Raw genomic sequence first — 23970 nt, forward strand, 5'->3', positions numbered from 1 at the left:
AACCTAAACATTTTTTGTAATTTATACTGCAATATTTAAGATATACATACAGTATACATAAACACCTGGGTACCTCCTACCAAGCTTAAAAGTAAAATATTACCAACATAGCTGAACACCTTTGACCACCACTGAATCCTACCTCCATAAATCCCTCCAGGACTGTACTTGCTCAAGTAAGTCTCTATCCTGAATCTGGGTGTTATTTCCACACCTTACTGTATATGCATCATAAGCACACACACACAACAAACATACACACACACATTCCTAATAAGTTTTAAGATACAGATTTGTTCATATTTAGGTATTTATTGCCTCTATAGTAGGTCTTTACATATTCTGTGGAGGTAGGAGTCTAATTTTATTATTTTGCAAATGGTTGCTGGTTTCACCAGCACGCTTTCCCCACAGCCAGTCCCCCACTGATCTACAATGCCAGCTCTGTCATTGTTAGATCTTCACAAATTCTATTTTTGACCTAAATTTCATAGGTAAGTGTTTATTCCTGTACCTGTACCACACAATTGTAATTAATATAGCTTATTACTATAACTGGGAAACCCTGGTGGCATAGTGGTTAAGTGCTACAGCCGCTAACCGAAGGGTCAGCAGTTCGAATCCACCAGGCGCTCCTTGGAAACTCTATGGAGCAGTTCTACCCTGTCCTATAGGGTCGCTATGAGTCGGAATCAACTCGACAGCACTGGGTTTGTTTTTTTATTACTATAACTCATAATAAATACTATAGTAGGGCAAATCCCCTGATCTCATTCTTCTTTTTATCAGGAGTGTCTTGACAGTTTTGTTCTTTTTTAATACATGTTAAGTTTAGAATAAGTGCATTACATTATACAAAATAAATCCTTGGTTTGGAACTATATGAAATATATACCTTGATTTGGGTGGAAATTTAAATCTGTAGGATATTGAGTCTTCCAACATTGTGCATCTCTTTATTAATATAAAAAAATATAGGCTTTCTTTGATACCATTTCATAAAGTTTTAAAATTTTCTTTATAAAGTATATTTATGTGCATCTATCAAAAACAACACTTGTTATATGTAGCTATACATGCCAAGTTTTTTATGGTATCATGAGTGGTATCTTTATTCTTTATATTTCTGTATGTTGCTCTTTTATAGGAATGAAATTTAGTTTTTTCTATTATTTTCTAATATTATCACTTACATCTAAGTTTTTTTCCTTGAAATATTGTTTTATCTGTACCCCACTCATTTTGGTATGCAGTGTTTTCATTTTTGTATGATTTTAAGTATATTTAAATTTCCATCATATGTTTTATTTTCTCTTAGATCCATCAATTATTTAAAGTGTGCCTTTAAATTTCCAAAAGTATAGCGTATTTTTTGATAACTTTTTGTTAATTTTTTTCTAACTTAATTGCCTTAATGGCATTGTGGTCAAGGAATGTGTTTTGGATGGTAACTGTTTATTTGAAGTTTCTTTGATGGCCTAGTTTGTGGTCATTTTTGGAATTTTACATATGTGCTTGAGAAGAATGTATATCTCTAAATATCAAGTGTAGAATTTTTTATATATCCATTATATGTTTTGTGTTTCATACATACATACATTTTGTTAAATAGTAGATCTAAAGTTAATAATTAGCTCCACCCCCTCACAGGGAAAAAAAAATTACTTGTACATGGCTACCTTCTCAACTCCATGTTTTTTGTTCAATGATTTAATTATATGTTGATTTCTTTTGCCCAATGCTGGATGTTATCTTTCTTTGAAATTGCTGGTGCTTTCGATTGACCCACGTATGTCCCAACGTCTTTGCTAACCATTTTTCCATGCACCTTGGATCTTCATTTTGGGATCAGTTCTTCTTCTTTCTGAAAGATTGTATTAGAAACACCATCAGTGAGAGTCCATCGAGGCTTAGACCAAGATACAAAGTTTTCACTGTTGCTCTTCAAGAACCTTGGCTTCATGCAGGGATTTCAGTTCTTATTCCCTACTGGGGATCCAGCATTTTAAGTTTCTCATCTGAAACACCTCCCAAGATGTTCTTAATGCACCTATCAGTCTGTTTTCAGTTTCCTCTTGTTTTTATTATTTTTTTTTCTCTTTGGCTAATGGGATTTGCCTTTCTTTCAGATTTGTAATTTACCAGGCATTTGTTATAATTTTCCTACCACTTATAAAGATTTGTAAGTAGAAGGATTTTTCAGAATATACTTTCTGCCACATTGCCAGAAATATATTTAATGTTATTATTTTCTTTTTAAAAATAGTAAAGATAGCTTTAAAATAAATAAGGAAGAAATCATAGGTGTGAAAAGTAAGAAGGATCATGACCCTATGAGTTTCATCCCAAGTTAAAGGGTGAATGCTAGGTCAGGGCAAAGAGATATGGATCTTGAACTGGCAGTGAGTATCTAAGGTGCTTGAGAAAATAGCCATCTGGGAGAGGGTGAAGGGAGCTGAGGACTGGAAAATTCTAAAGAAGGGCACTCCAGCAGAGAAAGGACAATTTGAGTTGTGTGGAAGATGGAAGTGGGGTCATGGGGAGCAAATGTGAGAGGTAAAAGGTAGATTACAGCTCAAACAGAGAAAGAAATTCTGGAGACTTAGATAATGTTTATGCAGTGGTTAAGCACTTTGTTGCTTACTGAAAGGTCAGAGGTTTGAACTCACCAGACCACTCCACGGGAGAAAGATGTGGCAGTCAACTTCTGTAAAGATTTACAGCTTTGAAAACCCTATGGGGCAGTTCTTCTTTATCCTGTAGGGTCACTGTAAGTCAGAATTGACGCAACAGCTATGAGTAGAGAATATTGGAATTAAGGGTGGAGGAGGCGGTGAGCCTGAGTTTAAAGGAATAGTGGTCACTGTATGAAGAACACCCTGCAAGCAGAGTCCCAGTGCCAGGCCACTATGTATGTAGGCTGCCCCTCCTCTTGGAGCCTGCTTTCAACTCAATACCAATCTTTGGTTCTGTCAGCTATGGTCAGGATGTGGGATGCCAAACACCTCAGACTGGGTATTAGCAAATGCCTATAGCCTTTTGTCTTTAAATGAAAGCAGTGTACCTGGCAGGCATATCCAATACAAGTTGCTGATATACAAAAAAAAAAAAAAAAAAAAACAGAACAAAAACAAAACCTTTAACAAAAGGCTTCATATTCCAAAGATTGATACAAATAACTGCTACACCCAGAGGAATGATCACCACACCAAAAATAACTGGAAAGGATTTTACGGGCAGTGTGGTATTGGACCAGGAGCCCTGGTGGTGCAGTAGTTAAGCAATTGGCTGCTAACAGAAAAGTCAGAGGATTGAACCCCCCAGGTGCTCCAAGGAAGAAAGGCCTGGTCATGTGCTCCGGTAAAGACTACAGCCTAGGAAACCATATGGGGCATTTCTACTCTATCCTCTTGGTCTGCTATGAGTCAGAATTGGCTTGACAGCACACAACAACAACATGGTATTGGGCTTATAATAATAATAATAGTAAAAAAAAAAATAGTAGCTACTATTTATTTAATTTTACAATTGAATACATTTTACAAAGATTATTTCCAATCCAGGCAGATGTTTCTCCCTATTTTATAGGTATCTGAGTCTTGAGTTGGTCCGCTGACACTGATACTGTGTCATTAGAATCTAGGTCTTTACTACCTTGAAGCTCTTAGGTTTGTTGTTTTGTCTTTTACTCTGCAAATCTGCCTTTTTTAAAAAACTAATAAAGTTTTCAAAGGCATAAGTAGAAAAAGCAATTTAATTTAAGCCCAGAGCTTCTCAGGGAATTTCAAGTAATCTTACCCCACCATAAACTTAGTTGTGCGTGTCCAGAAGTACAGAGAGGAGACACACAGAGCCGTAGTTTCTGTGGATTCCACCAGCCAAATTAATGGGAAATAAGTAAGATGTATCAATAGATACTGCAGCCAAGCTACAGAGAGTCTATGAAACAGCCCGCTGGTGTTTAGACAGAATCATTGTTTTCTCTGGGAAGTTTGGCTAAATTGACATCAGCTCTCATGAAACTCCTGCCTTGCTATCTGAACATGAGTAAGGTCATTTTTTACACTTTCAAAACCTTTCCTTATTAACATTAATTATTTTTGTGTTGTTTATATTTTGAAATTATACTTCCTATGTCTGCACTTTTGGGCATATAGTTAGTGCTCAATAAATAATACAATTATTACAGTAATTAACTATGACCAGAGCAATTATTCAGACAGTACAATATAATCTTGCAATAGATTATTCTTCTTTCACCATTTTCTTAAGTAGATCAATTTTATTAATATGAGTTTCCAGGTGAGAGAAAATGTCGTCATTAACACCTTAGTGTTTATCTGACCAGCTGTAACCCTATACCTCTATAGTAGACAGTTGTGAAATATTGAGATAACCATGCGTCTTAGTTATCTACTGCTTCTGTAACAGAAATACCACAGTGGATGGCTTTAACAAACAGAAATTTCTTTTCTCACAGTTTAGGAGTCAAGAATTCTGAATTCAGGGTGCCAGCTCTAGAGGAAGGCTTTCTCCTTCTGTCAGCTCTGGAGGAAGGTCCTTTTCTGTTCTGAGCTTCTGCTCCTGGGTGATCTTCAGGTGGCTTGGCATTGTCTCTTCCCATCTCTGCTTACTAGCTTAACCTCTTTTGATTGACTGAAGACACACACTATACTCATCTTGCATCATTAACATAACAAAGACAGCCCATTCCAGAATGGGATTATGACCACAGGCATAGAGGTTAGGAGTTACAACACCTGTTTTCGGAGGACACGTTCAACTCATAACACCATATAAAGACAGAGTCCAAAAGGCGAGCTTTCTTTACTGCTGTTTTACGTTTTCGTTACTATGAAATTTGTTTTTATAACCTTACTGCCCTCATCAAAATCTTGTAAACTGTTTCCCATACACACAAATTATTTCTTCATGTTTTCTTTGCTTGCTTTTAGATTTTTACTGTAAGATCTCTCTATGGACTATATTTTCAGTTAATTTTTGTCATTAGTGAGTTTATCTACCTCAGTACATTTTCTTATTTAAATTTAATGTGAATCTAAATTTAAGCCCTTCAGTTAACAATATTCTTGATTTATTTTATTTTATTCTTTTCTAAATTATGACAAGGAGAGATATGAGATATAACCCACATAGACCTTTTTCTAGAGAATGAAGGATGATGATATTAATGCCAGAATTTTCTGAAAAATTCAAGAAGGCTATCTCTCTCCTTGTATAGTTGGGATTCATGGGCATTATATTCATCATAGGAGTTTTAGTGGCATAGTGGTTAAGCACTCAGCTGCTAATTGAAAGGTCAGCAGTTCAAATGTGTCAGCTGCTCCTCAAGAGAAAGATGCAGCTGTCTGCTTCCGTAAACATTTACAGACTTGGAAACCCTATGGGGCAGTTCTACTCTGTCCTATAGGGTCACTATGAGTTGGACTTGAGGGCAATGGGTTTTCTTTTTTTTTAATTCCCCACAGTGTGTACCCACTCACTTTGACCCCTCCCTACTGTTCCCTATGCCAAAGATGTAGTTTACATTTAATTACTGGAACTTGAAAATTATTCACATAATCTTCTAACTAGAAGTCAAATCTGATGCTTGTTTTTATGTAAGTGGTCGTTGTAAGGAACATTTCTGTGGTCCCAGACTTAGTGCCCCACTCCTAGCACATGGGTTAGAACTTAAGTTTGCCTGTGCACAGCACTTTGAGACTTCCTTCCTTTGTATATCATTTCTCATATTCTCAAAGTAGTAGGGGAGAAGGGTTCTGGGGAGGCAAGAGTCTTCAAATACTTGACACAAATAATACGATAAACGTTGCCCTTTTACAGATGGTGCAGTTTGCAGAGCAGAGATTTGTGGGAATCTTTGAGATAGAGGTAAATACATGTCCATAGAGAGTATTTAAAGCTTATATATTCATGAGAAGTCAAAGCATGTCATCTATAGAACATATTTAGAAAGTTTCCCATCTTATAGTAAAAAAGACATGAAAAATATAGTCAGGCATTATATAGATACCAACATTCTGGTGTGTAGTTTTGTACTGTTACTGATCGCACTGAGAACTTCAACAAGTGTGCAACTTCTGTGGACCTTGGTTTATTTTTCTGTTTTGTCTTTCATGCATTCACTCATTTACCTATCATTTATAGGGTACCTATTAGGCATAGATACTATATTTGAGCCTGAGTAAAATATTTGAGCCTGAGTATATGGTGCAAAATAAAACAGGCATGATTCCTAGCTCTTCGGTTTTAAGAGGATCTTGATACATGTAATAATAATATTATTATGTGTATATTCATCTGAAAGATAAGAATCACACCCACCACGCCTCCCTCAGAGGACCGTGAGAGAAGAAAATGAAATAGTGTAGAGCAGAAGGCTTTGGAACAGTAGAGTCGAAGTATGTAATTATAACTCAGTGACTGTCTACGTGATGTTAAGTCTTAGTTGAATTCCTTTATACTTTTAAAAGTCATCCTTATATGTCTTCCAGACAGATGACCACCATGTAGTATGATATAATACCTTTCAGAATTTGGATTTTGATTATTGACATTCATTTGTTTCAGCTAACTGTGATTTATAGTGAGCTGAATGGATTTAAGTGTGGCTTTGACTCTTGAACAGTTCAGTTTTATTACAGTGATGGTTTTCAAAGTTGTACCCATGGAACATTGATGTTCTAATAAACCTTACTGCGTCCCAGAGTTGTCTCATAGACTCTTATATGTTTGGAACAGGAAGAAATTGAAAGATAAGGTGACTCCTTAGAGTGGAGGTCTCTGGAGGCTTCATCATTCAACCAGAGAAATTTGTTTTATATTTTAAAGGTCTGTGAAATATTTTATTTAAAAAACAAAAGGAAGTTCTACTGTTTTGGAAACATACTGTGAATTCTAGCACTACTCTGATTAATAAGGGAAAAAATTAAAATATGAGATCTGGTTCTATTTCTTTAGCTCTTAGCTATCTTTGAAATTCAGATAGTGCACATAATTTGGCTGAAGGATTGTGTATAGTATGTAGTGAGTTTTCAGTATAGTGCACTAATCAAAACCTCTAATTTCAAAGAAAAAAATAATTAGCAGACTGGTTTACATTGGGCTTAGTTGATCTGTTTTCCTACTGTATATTTTGTTTATCAATTATACACTTGATGTAAGTTAGGTGGGATGTTTGTTAATATTTTTTAAAGCTCAAATGCTAAAAAGTATCCATTGCTGTAGAATCGATTTCAACTTATGGGGTCGCTGTGAGTTAGAATTGACTCCAAGGCAAAGGATACTTTCTAGCATTTTAGCTTTACAATTTTTTTTTAGCAAGATACAGACTGTTCAGAAAAGCATATTTGATTTCCAACTTCACTGTGTCAGCTTTCACAGTTAACAGACTTCATACTACTACCCTTAGAATTTCTTAACTTAAAAACAATATGGTGTAAAGATTTTAAGGCTTTTTTTACTTCACCATTTTTTCAGGAGTTTTCCCCAAGAAAATAGGATTTTACACTACTTAAAACTCCACCGAACCACCAAAATATATTTGGTTAGGGTCCATTATGTTTTTCTCCACTGAACAGTTTTTGTAAGCACAAGTTTTTAGTTATCTACAGAATTATCATTTACAGCTATATTTTTTTACTCATTTTAAAATATGACTGCTTTGATTTCAATTAGGCCATCTTATAAGTGTGGCCATGATAATCAAGTATGAATCAATTAATAATTGCTAACTGGGCACCTATTACATTACCAGCGTAGTGAGTGAATCAAGGAAACGGACCGAAGGATTCTCAGGAGGCATAAATTATCCAAAAGAAGTTTTTTTCTTTTTTGTTCCTTTGTAGACTAAAACAATAGTGTCTTAGTTTCTAGTGCTGCTGTAACAGAAATACCGCAAGTGGATGGCTTTAACAAAGAGAAGTTTATTTCTTTACAGTAAAATAGGCTTAAAGTCCAAATGCAGGGCATCAGCTCCAGGGAAAGGCTTTCTATCTCTGTCGGCCTTCTCATCAATGCTCCCCCAGACTGGAAACTTCTCCATACAGGAACCCCGGTTCCAAAGGATGAGCTCTGCTCCCAGCATTGCTTTCTTGGTGGTACGAGGTCTCCTACTCTCTGCTTACTTCTCTTTCCTTTTATCTCTTGTAAGACTAAAGATGGTACAGGCCACGCCCCAGGAAAATTCCCTTTACACTGAATGAGGGATGTGACCTTAGTAAGGGTGGTACAACCTCACCCTAATCCTCTTTAATATAAAATTACAATCACATAATGAAGAACAACCACACAATACTGGGAATCATGGCCTAGCTAAATTGATACACACATTTGGGGGAGGGGGCATAATTCAATCCATGACAAACAGGAATATTAAAATATAATTTGTTTTCATCTTCAATTTTATGACTTAATCATTTGGCTCATTTATGTAATTTCATGGTTCATATATAATATAAAATATAGTTTTCTTATATTTTGGCGTTTGCTGACTGTTGTAGAACATGAATATTGTATGTGTGTGTGTGTAATTGCATTTATAACAGATAAGCTGGACATAAACGAGGATGTATATTTTTTACTGGGTCTTTGTAATAATTGAGACCCTTAAAACAACATTTCTTAAAGATAAAAAATATATTGGCTTATTTAATATTTCAATATAATACTTATATTTTATCCACACCATTATTTACCCTGTTCCCAAATTAAAAAAAAGAAATCCACACTAATTTTCAACTCTCCCCCTGTTCTCCTTCTAACACAGTATTTGTCCATCTTTTTTTTATTTTCACCCCCCTAAAGAGCCTTTCTACGACGTGTCTGCTAGTTTGTCATACTGGGACGGCTTGCATGTTGCTATGACGCTGGAGGCCATGCCGCCAGTATTTCAAACGCCAGCGGGGTCACCTATAGTGGACAGGTTTCAGTGGGGCTTCCAGACTACAACAGACCAGGAGGAAAGCTCTGGTGATCTGCTTCTGGAAATTAGCCAGCGAAAACCTGTGGATCACAGCAGAATATCCGTTCAATGTAGTACTAGAAGATGCGCCCCTGGATCGGAAGGCACCACACAACAGCCACAACAGCGGACTCCAAGATCATGGAGATAGCACAGGGCAGGGCGACATTGTGTTGTGTTGTATATGAGATCACCATAAGTTGGAGCTGACTCAGTAGCAAATGACAACACCAACAAAGAGCCTTTAGATGGTTTTTTCCTAATTACCCTCTCCACGTGAAATTTTAATAACATAGATACACTGTGTATCTGCTTATGTACTGTGGGCCTTTAGAAAACCACAAGCCATTGGAATGCCTAAAATTCTTAATAATCCCCTTCCCCCAAACCAGTTTTGCCCCCTTGAGGATGCATGTTCACATGAAATATCAAGTCCTGTTGATTTTGCCTCTCAAATAGGCCTGATGGTCTCAGACTGAAGATTACGTAGAACAAGTGTTTTTACTTCTCTCTAAATGCCAACTAAAAACGACCTAAATTTTATAAAAAAGAAATGAAATTTTATCTATCACTAAACTAGGTATAAAAATTTTTTTTTAATTTTTTTTAAACTAGGAAACAACCATATCCCTAAATCATAAATATGGAAAACAATTTTCAAGTTCATTGAAATTTGGACCAAAATAAGGAAAAATGCCAGGAGTGGATTCTGACTTATTCAGATATGGAGTGGAAAGTAGAGTTCTCTAAAGTAAATGGCACATCTTTAAAATGCCTGACCAAAAATTCCTGTCTAGAATCAGCAAAACTATGGAAAGTCTTGTCCCTGAAACATCCCAAAACACTGCTTTATACCTCAGAGTAACAGATGACGTCAACTCAGACCTGCCATCCTGTGACGGAAACAGGGCATTGGGAACTGTATGTAGGGTTCAGCATGGCAGAAGCTATTCAGTGTAACTTGCAAAAATAAATTGCTGTTATGAAATTATGACACATAGGTCTTCACTACTAACCATATGGATATTTTGATGACAGCATAACTGGTATGGATAATTCTACTGTTATTCAAAAATAAGATAACATAGCCTGGAAGAATAGCTTGTATTAGACTAACTTTCAACTTATAACAACTATAAAAGCTAAGCAAGCAAGCAAATGAACAATAAACTGTTTGAAGACACTTGCGAGTAGGCAGAAATTTGAGTGGTTCCAATCCTTGAAAGAAGGGAAGCACCCAGCTGCATGCCAAATTTACCCCCATTTCCTTTGAAGGTACTTTCTGATTCACAGCAGCTTGGCATAATAGAGTCGAAGCAGAAAGAAGGTGTCTTATCGGGCTAAGGAGACAGATGTCATAGTTCAAGAACTGACAGGGCAGCTGGAAATTAAGAAGTAAAATCCCAAAGAGGAGGGTGGCATTGTGGGGACTTCCATAATTTGAAACAGGTTCCCCTAAAGTAATTGTTCAGCTAGTACACTATGCATGCAGAGGGAAGGACTCTAAGAAAACAAACAAAAAGCAACAACTGGAAGGCTAGAGAGCTGGGCAGAGATTGTAGCAGCTGCCTAGTGCTGGGGAAAAAGACATAGGACGGACTTCAAGTCCCACAAAGTTAGAGGGACTTGATAAACACCTTTGATTTCTTGTACAAATACCAGAATGGCCCTACTCTGGGAATAAGGATTACCCTCCATGAGTAATGGCAAAGCTTTAAAACCAACACTGAGCAGGATCAAGATGACTTCTGTGTGCCAACAAAAAGAAAATTTTATCTATCTTTGAGGGAAAAAATAATACCCAAAGCCTCTACAGTTCTTTAATCACAGGGTCTGGAATCCAATTAAAATTGAGGCATGCTAAATAAAAAATAAAAGAGAGAGAGGGACCAACTTACTAAAAACTAACAATAGACTTATCAAATAGGGCTTTAAAGTATCGATAATTAATATGTTCAAGAAAACCAAGGGAGGGTGGTGATTTGCAGCTTATATTAAAAAATAATAATTCTAGAGCTAGAAACTATAATAAAAATTTAATAGATGGGTTTAATGACAGGTTAGAAACAGCAAAAGAGAATGTTACTAAGTGCAGGAAGTATATAAATCTATGCACGGAGGGAAAGGCTGGAAATTGGAGGAGAACAGAAGAAACATGGGACAGGGTGAAAAGTTCCAACGTATATACAATCAGGGTCCCAACAGGAGAGCAAATGGCAGAAGAAATATTTCAATATTGAGAGAGTGGCTGAGAATTTTTCAAAACTGATGAAAGAAGTCAAGTCACAAATTTAAGAGCCTTTCCAAACCCCAAGCAGGCTATATGAGGAGGGAAAAAAATCTAAAAATATCATGATTAAATTACAGAAAACTACAGACAAAAATTTTCCAAGTAAAAAAGAGAGACATTAACTTCAGAGAGCAACAATAAGACTTTGCCTGAAATTTTGACAGAAATAATGAAAGCCAAAGAGGAATACAACAAGTGAAAGAAAAAATACCAAAAGGAAAAAGAACTTCAACCTACAATTTTAGACTCAGTAAATCTTACCAGCAAAAGTGTCCTTCAGGCAATCAATCGATCAAATAAGCTATAAGAATTCATCATTGGCCAACCTACACTACAAAAAATACTAAAAGAAGCTGTACATATTCAAGGAAAATGACCCCAGTTAGAAGTACTAAATTCGAGGAAAGAATGCAGAACACTGGAAAGAGTAAATAATATCTTGTGGTCAAAACATATGTAGAAATAAAATACCTGCATAAAGGGTAGCAAGAGAATAAATGGACTTAATGTTATAAGTGGAAGAGTTTTTAAGATTCAGGGAAGGTTCTAATAATCATGGATGCATATTTTAATCTCTAGGGTAGGCACTAATAGAATAATAGAAGAATGTATAATTCAAAAGCTAATAGTGGGGAAAAAAATGAAATAATAAAAAATGCTGATTAGGCAAAGAGGAGCAGTAAAAGAAAAAACAGATAAGATGAATAAAAGCAAATGATAGAAGTTTAACTTTGCTGTATCAGTAATTGTATCAAAAGTAAGTGGATTAAATGCAAATTACCAATATCAGAAATGAAAAAGGGATTATTAATATAGGTTATAAAGATATTAAAATGATATTCTGAGCAACTTTATGGCTATGAGCTTTACAACTCAGATCAGAGTCAGCAGATTAAAGGGCCAAATCTGGCCCACTGTCTATTTTTGTAAGTAAAATTTTATTGGAACACGTCTATACCCACTCATTTTTATATTGTACTTTTATTAACTAATTTAATATTAATTCAAGGTCATAAAGTTACCTAAAACTTGGAAGTTATGTTTTTAAGCTGATACACTCTAAGCAAGACAATTACTTTTGATATCAGAGTTTTTCAGAATTATAAGTCAATTTAGTCATATAACTTTTACGTTTTTCATACTCTTAAATATTATGGAAAGAAATGTTAGCTTATCCATTAAGTCAAACTACTGTAGGATGCTCAGGAATTTCAGCCTGGCCATGAGAAAACCAACTTAAATCTTAGAAAATGAAATACAGTTTTTTACTTGAATTATATACCACAATGATAAAAGCTGAAGGAAGTTGTGTTTTTGTTGTTCTGTACCATCAAGTTACTTCCGACTCACAGTGGCCCTAATAGGACAGAGTAGAGCTGCCCCATAGGATTTCTCAAATCGCCAGGTCTTTCTCCCATAGAGCCACTGGTGGATTTGAACCACCAACCTTTTGGTCAGCAACTGAGCACTTAACAGTTGCGCCAAAAGGGCTCCTTGGAGAAAGCATAAAGCCTTTTTTAAAAAAAAAAAAAATTGAGATACAGTTTACATGAAATCACCTTCTTTAGAGTCTACAATCAGTGGTTTTTAGTATGTTCATAAGTTATGCAACCATCACCAATATCTAATTCTAGAACACTTGCATTAGCCCAAAGGAATTTTAGCCGTTAACAGTTACTCTTCATCCCCCCTCCCCCAACACACACACACTTTATCTCTGGCAACCATTAATCTACTTTATGTTTCTATGGATTTGCTTATTCTAGACATTCCATATAAATGGAATCATATAATATGGCGCTTTTTGTGTTTCACTTCTTTCCCTTAGCACAATGTTGTCAAGGTTAATTGATTTTGAGGCATGAATCAGTACTGTGTTTCTTTTTATGGTTGATAATATTCCATTGTGGAAACCCTGGTGGTGTAGTGGTTAAGAGCTATAGCTAATAACCAAAAAGTCAGCAGTTTGAATCTGCCAGGCATTCCTTGGAAACCCTATGGGCCAGTTCTACCCTGTCCTATAGGGTCGCTGTGAGTCAGAATTGACTCGACAGCAACAGGTTTTGGGTTTTGGTATATTCCGTTGTATGATGTGTACCACATTCTGTTTCTCCATTCATCAGTTGATGGACAGTTGGGTTGTTCCCACTTTTTGGCTATTACAAATAATTCTTCTATGAATATTCATATGCAAGTAGTTGTGTGGATATATGTTTTCAGTTCTCTTATGTATATACCTAGGAGTAGAATTGCTGGGTCATATGCTAACAGTGGAAACCCTGGTGGTGTAGTGCTTAAGTGCTATGGCTGCTAACCAGAGGCTTGGCAGTTTGAATCTGCCAGGTGCTCTTTGGAAACTCTATGGGGCAGTTCTACTCTGTCCTGTAGGGTCGATATGAGTCGGAATCGACTCGACGGCACTGGGTTGTTTTTTTTTTTTTTTATGCTAACAGTATATGTAACTTTTTAAGAAATTCCCAAATTGTTTTCCAAAGTAGCTGTACCATTTACATTTCCAACAGCAAGGGACAAGGGTTTCAATAATTCTACATCCTTGCCACCGCTTGTTATTGTCTTTTTTTTTTTTAATTGTATTCATCCTAGGGGTATGAAATAGTATCTCACCTTGGTTTTCATAAAGCTATTTTCAAGGCAAAATTTTCAAACCAGTTTGATTCTCCAAGGATTCACTTTGATTGTGCAGGTTTGGATTCATACATAGAAGTACTTCAGAGTTAGCAATTCCATGAAATTGGATTTCTCTTAAAAAGCTTGCGTATTTAAAGTATTATAAGTTTAATTTCTTTCTTGTCTCTACGGGTGCTTTAGCTCCTTTAAGTTAGTATTATACAAAAAAAAAAATCCACTTATTAATCTATATTTGTCAATCAAAACAGCAGTTCTGTTAAATTTAATATACCATAGAATCTAACATCTGTCTGTCTGAACTAGCTATTCCTAGATACACACAAAGTAAAATTTTTATGACTAATTTAGAAGACTTTTTTTTAAACATAGAAAAAGACTGAGCAGCTTCAGTTTTGCAACTCAGTCTTAGGTTCAAAATTAACACAGAAACTTAAGTTGTAAACTCACAGGGCTGTTCTTTCAGTGTATACAAGATATTTTCTTAAATAATATGAGCTTTCAGTAGCATGCAAGCAAATAGACACTCAAAAAGACTAACTAACCATATTTCTGCTGTGTTATCCAGTTTTCAGTATATCCCTAATGTCTGCCAGCCAACAGATTTCATCAGCACATACATTGCCTACCATTACTTCCACTACTGGGGAGTATATTATTAATCAGAACAAAAGCAAAATCAGAGCCAGGTTTTGCCAAGAACCAGAACCAGGAACAAGCAAACAAAAAGAGCAAAACACAAACAAAATAAACATAGAAAACCAAAGTTAGGATAAAGAAAAGACAGAAATAGAGAATCATTGCAAGCAATGTTCTTTTGCCACTTAAGATTAAATCTAGGAGCCAGGAAAAGGCATACTGAGATTTAAACAGGCCATAAGCGCTCATCTTGGGCAACAAAGTTTAATTGGCTGTAGAAGCTAAGTCCGTTTGGGCATCTTTGATGGGATCTCTAGAACTGTCAAAACATAATTCTCAAAGCCTAATTATCAAAAAGTTGTAATTAACTCAGTAGTGAGAGAACCAACAGGATGACAAGCTGGTTCCAGAGCTGACTGAGAGACACATACATATATAGTCAGTGGGGGGAAAAAAAATCGAGAATGCTAGAGTAAGATTACTAAGTTAGATTTAAAACTGAATCATGTGCTATATGTTAATATAACAATAACCCTTGAAATTCTTTTTACTAGATAGTAATCATTTGTCTCTTCTGAGTTTTCTTTAAGACAACATCTACCTTTACAGAGTAGTAAAATGTTTGGATTCTAATTATAAGAGTAAATAGTAAGTAAAATATATATATATATATATGTATGTATATTACATTCCCCTTAAAGAGTCAAATGACCCTTAGGCGGGCAAATTAGATAATGCTAACATGGCATTAAAAGTAAGGCAATCCTTTTTTTTTTTTTTCCTTATCTCCCCATTTGGATATTTTTTTCTTAACAGAAAGGAGGCAGTCATTACTCTGAGCAGTTGGATGAGTGTGGTGTCTTCAATGTGATATGGAAGATTAAACGGGGAGTAGTTTTTTTTGTTGTCGTTGCTGTGGTGGGATTGAATGTATTGTTTGAGGGCCTTAACAGACATCCAAGCAGAAATGTCACTTGATGCCTAGATATATAAGTCTGGAGGTCAGGGGGTGGGAGAAGTGGAGGAACACATTTAGAATCAGCAGCATATAGATGATACTTAAAGCCATAGGATGGACGAAACATCTATGGAAGAATGTAGATCAAAGGTCTGGGCACCGCAGACCTCTAACATTTAGTGATTAAGACTAAGGTCCCGCCAGTGAAGCACTAGGTAGGCACGTCAATGGGAATAAAGTGTTTCAAGACCAAGAGAATCAAATGATTTGTCAAAAAAACTGACATTTTGAGAGGGCAAAAGAATAAGAAGTGACTGATTTTGCTATGTGGACTGATTGGTGACTTTCATAGGCAGTTTTGATGTTGTGGTAGGGACAAAACCTGATTCACGTTAGGTCAGAAGAGAATAGAAAAAGATGACCTACAGACAACTCCTGCAGGAGACTTTTCAGCAAAAAAAGTTAGTAGCTGGAGGGAGAGAGAGGATCAAAGAAGTAAGGTATTTTTGTTTGTTGTTTGATTTTTAAATTTGAGTTTCATCACAGTCTGTATACTGATCACTTTTTCCACTTCCTACTCAGAAACCATCAATTCATTCAACAATGGGAAAGGTGCTGTAGCAAACTTAGTGATGCATAAGGAGCATGCTAATATGAAATGTAAGAATCTTAGTATAACCAGAACAAAATAGAAAACTAAGTGCTAGAGACAACAGCCATGACTCCTTCCACCTGAGAGACACTGAATAGGCTCATAAAGTGGAAAACCTTTAAGATGTACATTAAAGAATTCAGACACACATAAATGACAGGAATCATTTTCCCCGCAAAAGAAGCAGAACAAATACCAGGCAAAGAAACAGGGACATGTCAGCATATTTAGCCCGAACTATTTTTCTTATCCGTAGCAAACCTAGGGTACAAAGGAGACTACTAGAAGATAAGTTGGAATTATGGGTTGATTTTTCTGTTTTAAGTCTTATAAACATTGGAAGTCTTTTTTTTTTTTTAACTTTTATTTTGAACTACTTTTAATAGGAAAGTTGCAAGAATAATACAAAGTTCTCTTGTCTTTTTTATCCTGTTACCTGCAATGTTAACATTTTATGTAAGCGTAGTAAAAATATCCAGAACAGTAAATGAAGATTGGTAGAATATTACCAACTAAACTGCAGGCATTATTCAAAATTCACTGATTTTTTTTTTTACTAATTCTTTTTTTTTTGTCCCATTCCAGGATCCTATTCAGGATCCCACATTGCATTTAGTTGGTACTTTCCTTTAGTCTCCTTTGGTCTATAATATTTCTCAGTCTTTCATTGACAGTTTTTAAAATGTGGGATTAACATAATGAAATTTGTTTAAACTTAAAAAAAAAACTTATAGATTCACAGAAAGTTTCAAAAAAAAAAATGTACAGGGGGGTCTTCTGCACCCTTCACCCAGCCTTCCCAATAGTAACATGTTGCTTAACCACAGTACAATATGGAAATTAGGAAATTAACATTGGTGCAATCCACAGAGCTTGTTGAGATTTCACCAGTTTTACAAGCACTCATTTGTGCATGTGTTTGTATAGTTTGGAAACCCTGGTGGCATAGTGGTTAAGTGCTATGACTGCTAACCAAGAGGTCGGCAGTTCAAATCCACCAGGCGCTCCTTGGAAACTCTATGGGGCAGTTCTACTCTGTCCTATAGTTTCGCTATGAGTCGAAATCAAATCTATGGCAGTGGGTTTGGTTTGGTTTTGTTGCTGTATAGTTAGTTCTTTGCAGTTTTATCATGTGTAGTTTGTGTAACCACACCACAATCAAGATACAGAACTGTAAAAAATGTATTTAAAAAAATTTTTTTAATTTAAAAAAAAAAAGGCTACAGGGTTGTTCCAGCTCCACAAGATTCTGTTTTGCTACCCATACTTTCTCTCCCCTTCTCCCAGTCCCTAGCCCCTGGCGACCACTTGGAAATCTGTTTTTGTCATTTACAAATATGCAGGTCTGTGAATGGTAAGAAGGAAAATTCAAGAGGGTACAGCAGTAAAACATGTCCAAAACAGCCTGGTATGTTATGCCAAATCATCTTCCTTTTGATCCAGTGGAACTTACAAGGGCCAAATAATTTTGGAAGCTTTAGGTTGGTGATTATATTGTTCAAATGTTTTTAAAGCTGTTAAGGTTAAGTATTTTATATTTTGGGAGAGAGGCACAAGCCTATCTGGAAATTTCTATATGGCGTGTATTTGATTTTAGGTGACAACTTCTTGAATAATTACTCTTGCAACTCAGTCAACAATCCTGAGTTTGTAATTGGGAAAAATGGCAAGACATTTTAAAGAGAGAAGCATTTTCAAATAATACTGAAAAGACATTTTATAAGAAAATTTTATGTATTTCCCTTACCAAATGATGACATGTGAGAAAAAATTAAAGGGAACTTCTGCCTTATAATTGCAAAGAAAACAATTGTTCTGTAGTGCACAGGGAGATTTTTGATACATCTACATAAGGTTGAGAACCTGTAAAAAGAATAAACTTGCATTGCAGTTCGAATTTGTTATAAATGACACAATTCAAAGTTAAACTTTCACAATAATTTCATTAGGGTTATAAGGAACCCATAATCTTTGTTAATTATTAACAGCTATAAAAAATTTTTTTTATAAATATGGAAAACTGCCAAATGAGTAAAAGTGATATGAAACATAAATTTCTAAAGCACCTGAAGAAATCATCTGCCCATAAGGAATGCAGAAGGTTCTATTAAGTTAATTTCTGCATAAAACATATTTTCTAAAATGAAAAACTGTGGCATCACCTCTTATTACAATTTTAGTATTGAGTTCATGACTGAAAATTTTAAGTGCTAATTCTATATTGCTTAAATATAGGGGAAAGTTATTATAAAATGCCTATGAAATTTATATGTCAAATTTGGTGTTTAATATTCTTTGTAATTTTGGGGCACAAGTGCAAAGATGACATTGTTGTCTCTATGCATACTGTAATTGAATTTTCTTAGTAAACTCTGAACATTTAAAAACTCATTCTTTTCAAGGAAATATTCCAGGTTTTACAAAACACATATATAAAAGTTAGTATTTTAGAAATCATTTACACATTATTAAAACAACATTAAATTGTTTTGTCGTAATTAAGAAAGTATAGTGATTCTTGATATTTTATCCACATGACAATTCTTAAAACTAAAGGCAATTATGCTGCCCATTTAAATCAACATTATTTTATAGCTTATGAGTACTGTTTACTAGCTTGAAATTATTTTTAGATTTTTTCACCAACTACAATTTTACTGTAACGATAAAGGTTGGGAACAAATTAAACTCACTGCCTTCGGAATGATTAGTAATCCCCCAAACTTCTCTCCCCCACTAGTCTAGTAATTCTTAGATAGGCAGAAGAATTGAAAATGCCTTAGCATGTTCTCTTTGCACAGTCTTGCATTCTACATTCTTTTCAAGGTTTACACATCCTTAGATCATACAAGATGTTTTTAACCTTCCAAACAAAATATTTCATATTTTGAGGTGAAATTGAAATATTTATTCACAAAAGCATGAGTAATATAATTTCTTAACTTAATGCCCCAAATATGGTAATCACCATACTGACAGATTTCCCTAATTTTTTTTCAGAATTTTTGTCAACATTGTAGCACATTTCACTGCTATATTTAAGTATCTATAAAAAAGCTTTGTGACTCTTCTTGGTGTACCTTGAACAAACTTTTATGATAGAAGAATCTCACCTTACTTTTAAACTTCTCCATAACCTAAAAATCATTGGCCAAAATTGCACAATTGTATGTTTGTGGAATGATTTTAAAGATACAAATTGACAGTTGTAATACAATTCCATTTTTACAGAAGGAATAGGGAGGAAAAAACGTACGCATTAGTTAATCCATGCATTACTGCAAAGTTTAAAGTAAAATCATAAAAAGAGAGGTTTTCAATAACCACTGTTGGGACCATGTTTAAAAGATTAATGACAGCTGGAAAACTACTGGGTCTCAGTAGCAGGTGTTTTATTAAAAATGGACATTATGACTTTGAAATTGACCGAACTCTGACCTTTTCCATTTTCTCCAGCAGAATTCCGTAACAAAATAGTAGAAAAAGCAGGTAGTCAGAGTATACTTTAGGAGGGTTGGACGATTTAGGTGTTGTATTCAAATGAATTGGTGAGTATACGGAAGAATTCGGCCATAATACTTAACAGGAAAAAGAGCCCATTGTATTTGAGGATGTAAATCCCACGGAAACCAGTTTTGGACTGGTCATATGTGATGGTCTCCTCATTAATGTTTTGAAAAAGGCAGTGCATGAAATGTATAGCAAAATTATCGGATTTGCAAATAGCTTTAAAAACTTTGAGATGATGAAAGGCTGATTGGAATAAATTGTTAGAATATCTTATTAACAGATGAATTTTGATGTGGACCAATTTGAATAATGCAGTTAGGAATTAAAAACTCCAAATTATCCCTATCAAGAAGTTGTTGTTATCATTAGGTGCCATCAAGTCAATTCCAACTCATAGCACAACCGTACATACGACAGAACAAAACACTGCCTGGTCCTGCACCATCCTCACAATCCTTGTTACGCTTGAGCCCATTGTTGGAGCCATTGTATCAGTCCATCTCGTTGAAGATCTTCCTTTTTTTCGCTGACCCTCTACTTTACCAGGCATGATGTCCTTCTCCAGGGACTGATTCCTTCTGATAACATGTCCAAAGTATGTGAGTAGTCTCACCATCCTTACTTCTGAGGAGCATTCTGGTTGTACTTCTTCTAAGACAGATATGTTCGTTCTCAGTTTTCATTTCACAATATGTGAAGAGGAAGGGATCCTAAGGACAAAACAGTTTTCTCTTTTTTCCGTAGCTTACAAACCCTCCATGATCTTGCCCTTCCAACCTTTCTCATACCAATTTCCCTTTCAACTGAAATATTCATTATATATGTGACACAAGCATGTTAAATGCTATCACCATTAAAAGGTGTTATATTAGCTAGATGTATTTTGTAGTTCAAAACAAGAAATAGAAATATAGAGATAATGGTAAGGTTCATGTAAGTCAGTTTTTACAAATATTTTGAGGAAACAAAATTAGGGTCATTTTAGATGTATCAAACCAGGTTTTTATTGGACTAAAAAAAGCCAGTCTGTATGAATAATGGAGTCCCTCAGTGGCACAAATGGTTAAGCACTTGACTAGTAGCTGAAAGGTTGGCAGTTCAAACCTACCCAGGGCACCTTGGAAGAAAGGCCTGGCGATCTGTTTCTGAAAGCCTTGAAAACCCTACTGAGCATTTTTACTCTGCACACAAAGGGTCTCCATGAGTGAGAATCAACTCGACAGCAGCTAACAACAACAATACGGATATATGCCTACCTGTGCAATGTAATTTAAAAGATCTGAGAATCCTAAAATTCGTGCTCCCAGCCTGCCTGCCCTACCTCCCCTCTACCCACAGACACACAGTACTTTGACAGGTAGAGAGGATTTTCTTTTCCACTGACCTTCCATGGTGCTTAAAATTCCAACAATAAATCATTCATTTGGAATAGAAGAACAATAGTCTATTCAGATAAAATAGCACAATTTGGGAACATAGATAAGTAAGTTTGGATAAGAATGAACAAAAAAAGGAAGTTTCAGTCTAGAGCATGGAAGTTAGATATGCTGAAAGAGGAAAACGAGCTGAAGAAATTTGTGTAGATGAGATGGAGGGTACAAGGAAGGAGGGAAAACTTCTGAAGACGTGGACTTTTTTTTTGGCCTTCTTAGCAGTCTCTCCTAGGATCAGTAAGACTTGGGTAGCCAAAGAGATGCCTGTTAGTTGGAATTCCAAAGGAGAATTAGAATAAATGCTGTTTCCATAAACCTTGTCATGTAGCAAATTCAAAGTATATTAATTTCTATAATATTTTTGTCTCCAAAATATATGTGAACTTTTTTTGATTTAGATATTTTCATTTTCTCTGAAAGAAACATAGTAACTGTTTAAAAAATTGGTCAATAGTATTTACCTCTCATGTATGTAGCATCTGCTTTTCTCTTTGCTGTCTTCAAAGAGTCTGTAGATAATGTTGAAATAAAATTGTTTTAAGCTACTTCTAGTAAACATGGGGGGGTAGTGATGTGATCTTAAGGATTTCATAGCTGTAGAACTGCTAGTCAACTGACTTTTTCCCCTAAGAATTTGCCTGATTATTTCAAGATAAATTAGATTTAGAGTTTCTGTTGTGCTGACCTGTAATTTATGTATGCATATATGTTTTTACTTTGTAAATATAGTTCATTTACCCCTAAAATGCAAGGCAGACGGATGGGAACTTCAGGAAGAGCCATCACAAAGAGCACCAGTGTGAGTGGAGAGATGTACACACTGGAGCATAATGATGGCAGTCAGTCGGACACAGCTGTGGGTACAGTTGGAGCAGGTGGAAAGAAAAGGAGATCCAGTCTGAGTGCCAAAGTGGTTGCCATAGTGTCTCGAAGGAGTAGAAGCACATCTCAACTTAGCCACACAGGTGAGTGGTGTGAATTCAGTCTAAATATCTCAAGTTGTTGCTGGACATACAAAATTTGATCTTCATGCTGTGACTTGTGATTATGGAGTATATTCAATTCTTTGCAAAGAAATCTTGTTTTTCTGTCTCTGAAAATCTGTTTAAGTATGGGGTTTTTTGTTTGTTTTGTTTTCTGTGCACCTGTCTTAACAAGGTATCATTTGTTAGCCTATAAAGTGATCAGATACTTGCAATTAAAAAGAAAATAAAAATTAAAGTCATGTTTACAAATACGCAAGGAAATGCAAAGAAGTACTAGAGATCCAAATTGATTTATGTGCAAGAAAGCAACAGGATTCTCCTTTTCAAAGTGTTGCATTATTCAATTAGTTATGATTTGGGCTATGTCCATATTTTTTCTAGAAAAGAAGGTCAGTTGTGCAACTTGAAATGTAGTCTTCAATGTGCTGTATGAACATATTAATTCAACTGTACTTGTTATATTTCAGTGTAAGTGAAAATCTAGCAGTTATTTTTACTTGAGAAAAATGGGTCAGTGGATTCACATAAAGACTAATGTTTTAATACAAATTTGAGTTTCACATACATTCTACTGCTTATAAATCTTAAAAGCTTTATGTCCTCAAGGTATGTAGATCATGGACTTTTTTTTTTTCCACCTCCTTCAGAAGGAGGGATGGTTATTTTTGTATTGTACATTGTAATATATAATAAAAGCACTACTTCAAATTATGTAATATTTGATCAGGTACATTAGATGGTTCATTACTATGCTCAGGACTATATGTAACCAAAAGGTAAGTGAACTATCAAACTGATTTAAACTTCTAGCACATGTTTCTCCTCTTATAACCACTCGTTCCACTTCTCTTTAACAGCGAAAGTCTTGTCACAAACTTCACTTGTACCAAAAAGTTTCTTAACATCCTTTTTATAGCTAACTTGAGCATCCTGGGAAGTAGCTTTTTGAAACTGTGAATTCTATTTGGTATATTGACAATAAAGGTAGGAAATTTTGAGTCATTCAGAAATTGAACTAGTATGTATAGCTATTTAGCTAAGCAGAGGTTTGTCTTTCTTAAAGTCATAAAATTAGAATGAACCTAGATTAGCTAGCAACTCTGTGGTAGTCAGACCTGCCCTGATGCCATCCAGTAGGATGAGCTGAAAATCTGCTCATCGTGAAGGAGAATCATTTGTCAGGTTTCTTTAGAGTAGCAGTCAAAGGCAGTTTTGATTTGTGTAGCGGATGCTTTGCCCAGTTTTCCAACAAACCAAAAACCCATTGCCATTGAGTCAATTCTGACTCATAGTGACCCTATAGAACACAGGAGAACTGCTCCATAGGATTTCCAAGGAGCAGCTGGTGGATTTGAACCACTGACCTGTTGGTTAGCACCCAAGGTCTTCACCACTGTACCACCAGGGCTCCCTTTGTTTTACCCTTTAGTTAGTTCCTTCTCTATCACTCACTAGTTGAGAAGAATTTAGCTTTTTTAGACTAAAGCACCACAGTAATTTTGCATAGGAACTATGCCTGTGGCACAGCTTTGTCAGGCAATAGATTTAAATGATTGTAGTTTGAACACTTAGCCCCTTTGTTTTATTAGTTTAAATTTTATGTCAATTATGCTTATGTCTTAAATTGCAAATAATATCTACCTTCTTAGAAGTTGTATTGTTAAAAACTAATAAATATAAGATTATTTTTGTAGACTATTTCAATTATAAATAATATTAATAGTTTTAAATATCTGTACCATACTATCCATAATGAAAGAAGGGATAACATTTTAGAATAAATTTTATCTAGGAGAATGTCATAAATTGAAAGGTTTCCAAGGAATCTAGGTGCCACTACTGGTAAATGCCTTTGAGCAATCAAGCACATAGC

The 23970-nt window shown here is 35.3% G+C and overlaps 1 protein-coding gene across 11 annotated transcripts in view; it reads left to right on the forward strand.

The window, feature by feature from the left end:
* RIMS1 (regulating synaptic membrane exocytosis 1) overlaps window positions 1-23970 on the forward strand; it is a 476384-nt gene that overhangs the window by 394556 nt on the left and 57858 nt on the right. For 7 of the 11 annotated variants that reach the window (XM_049895220.1, XM_049895192.1, XM_049895246.1 and 4 more), the window contains one exon: window positions 21841-22076. The exons of the other annotated variants lie outside the window; for them this stretch is intronic. In XM_049895220.1, coding sequence (XP_049751177.1) covers window positions 21841-22076 — 236 coding nt within the window. The remainder of the gene's footprint in view (window positions 1-21840; window positions 22077-23970) is intronic. 11 annotated transcript variants of the gene reach the window in all.

Source organism: Elephas maximus, chromosome 1 (assembly GCF_024166365.1).
Source record: "Elephas maximus indicus isolate mEleMax1 chromosome 1, mEleMax1 primary haplotype, whole genome shotgun sequence".
Taxonomy (NCBI): Eukaryota; Metazoa; Chordata; class Mammalia; order Proboscidea; family Elephantidae; genus Elephas; species Elephas maximus.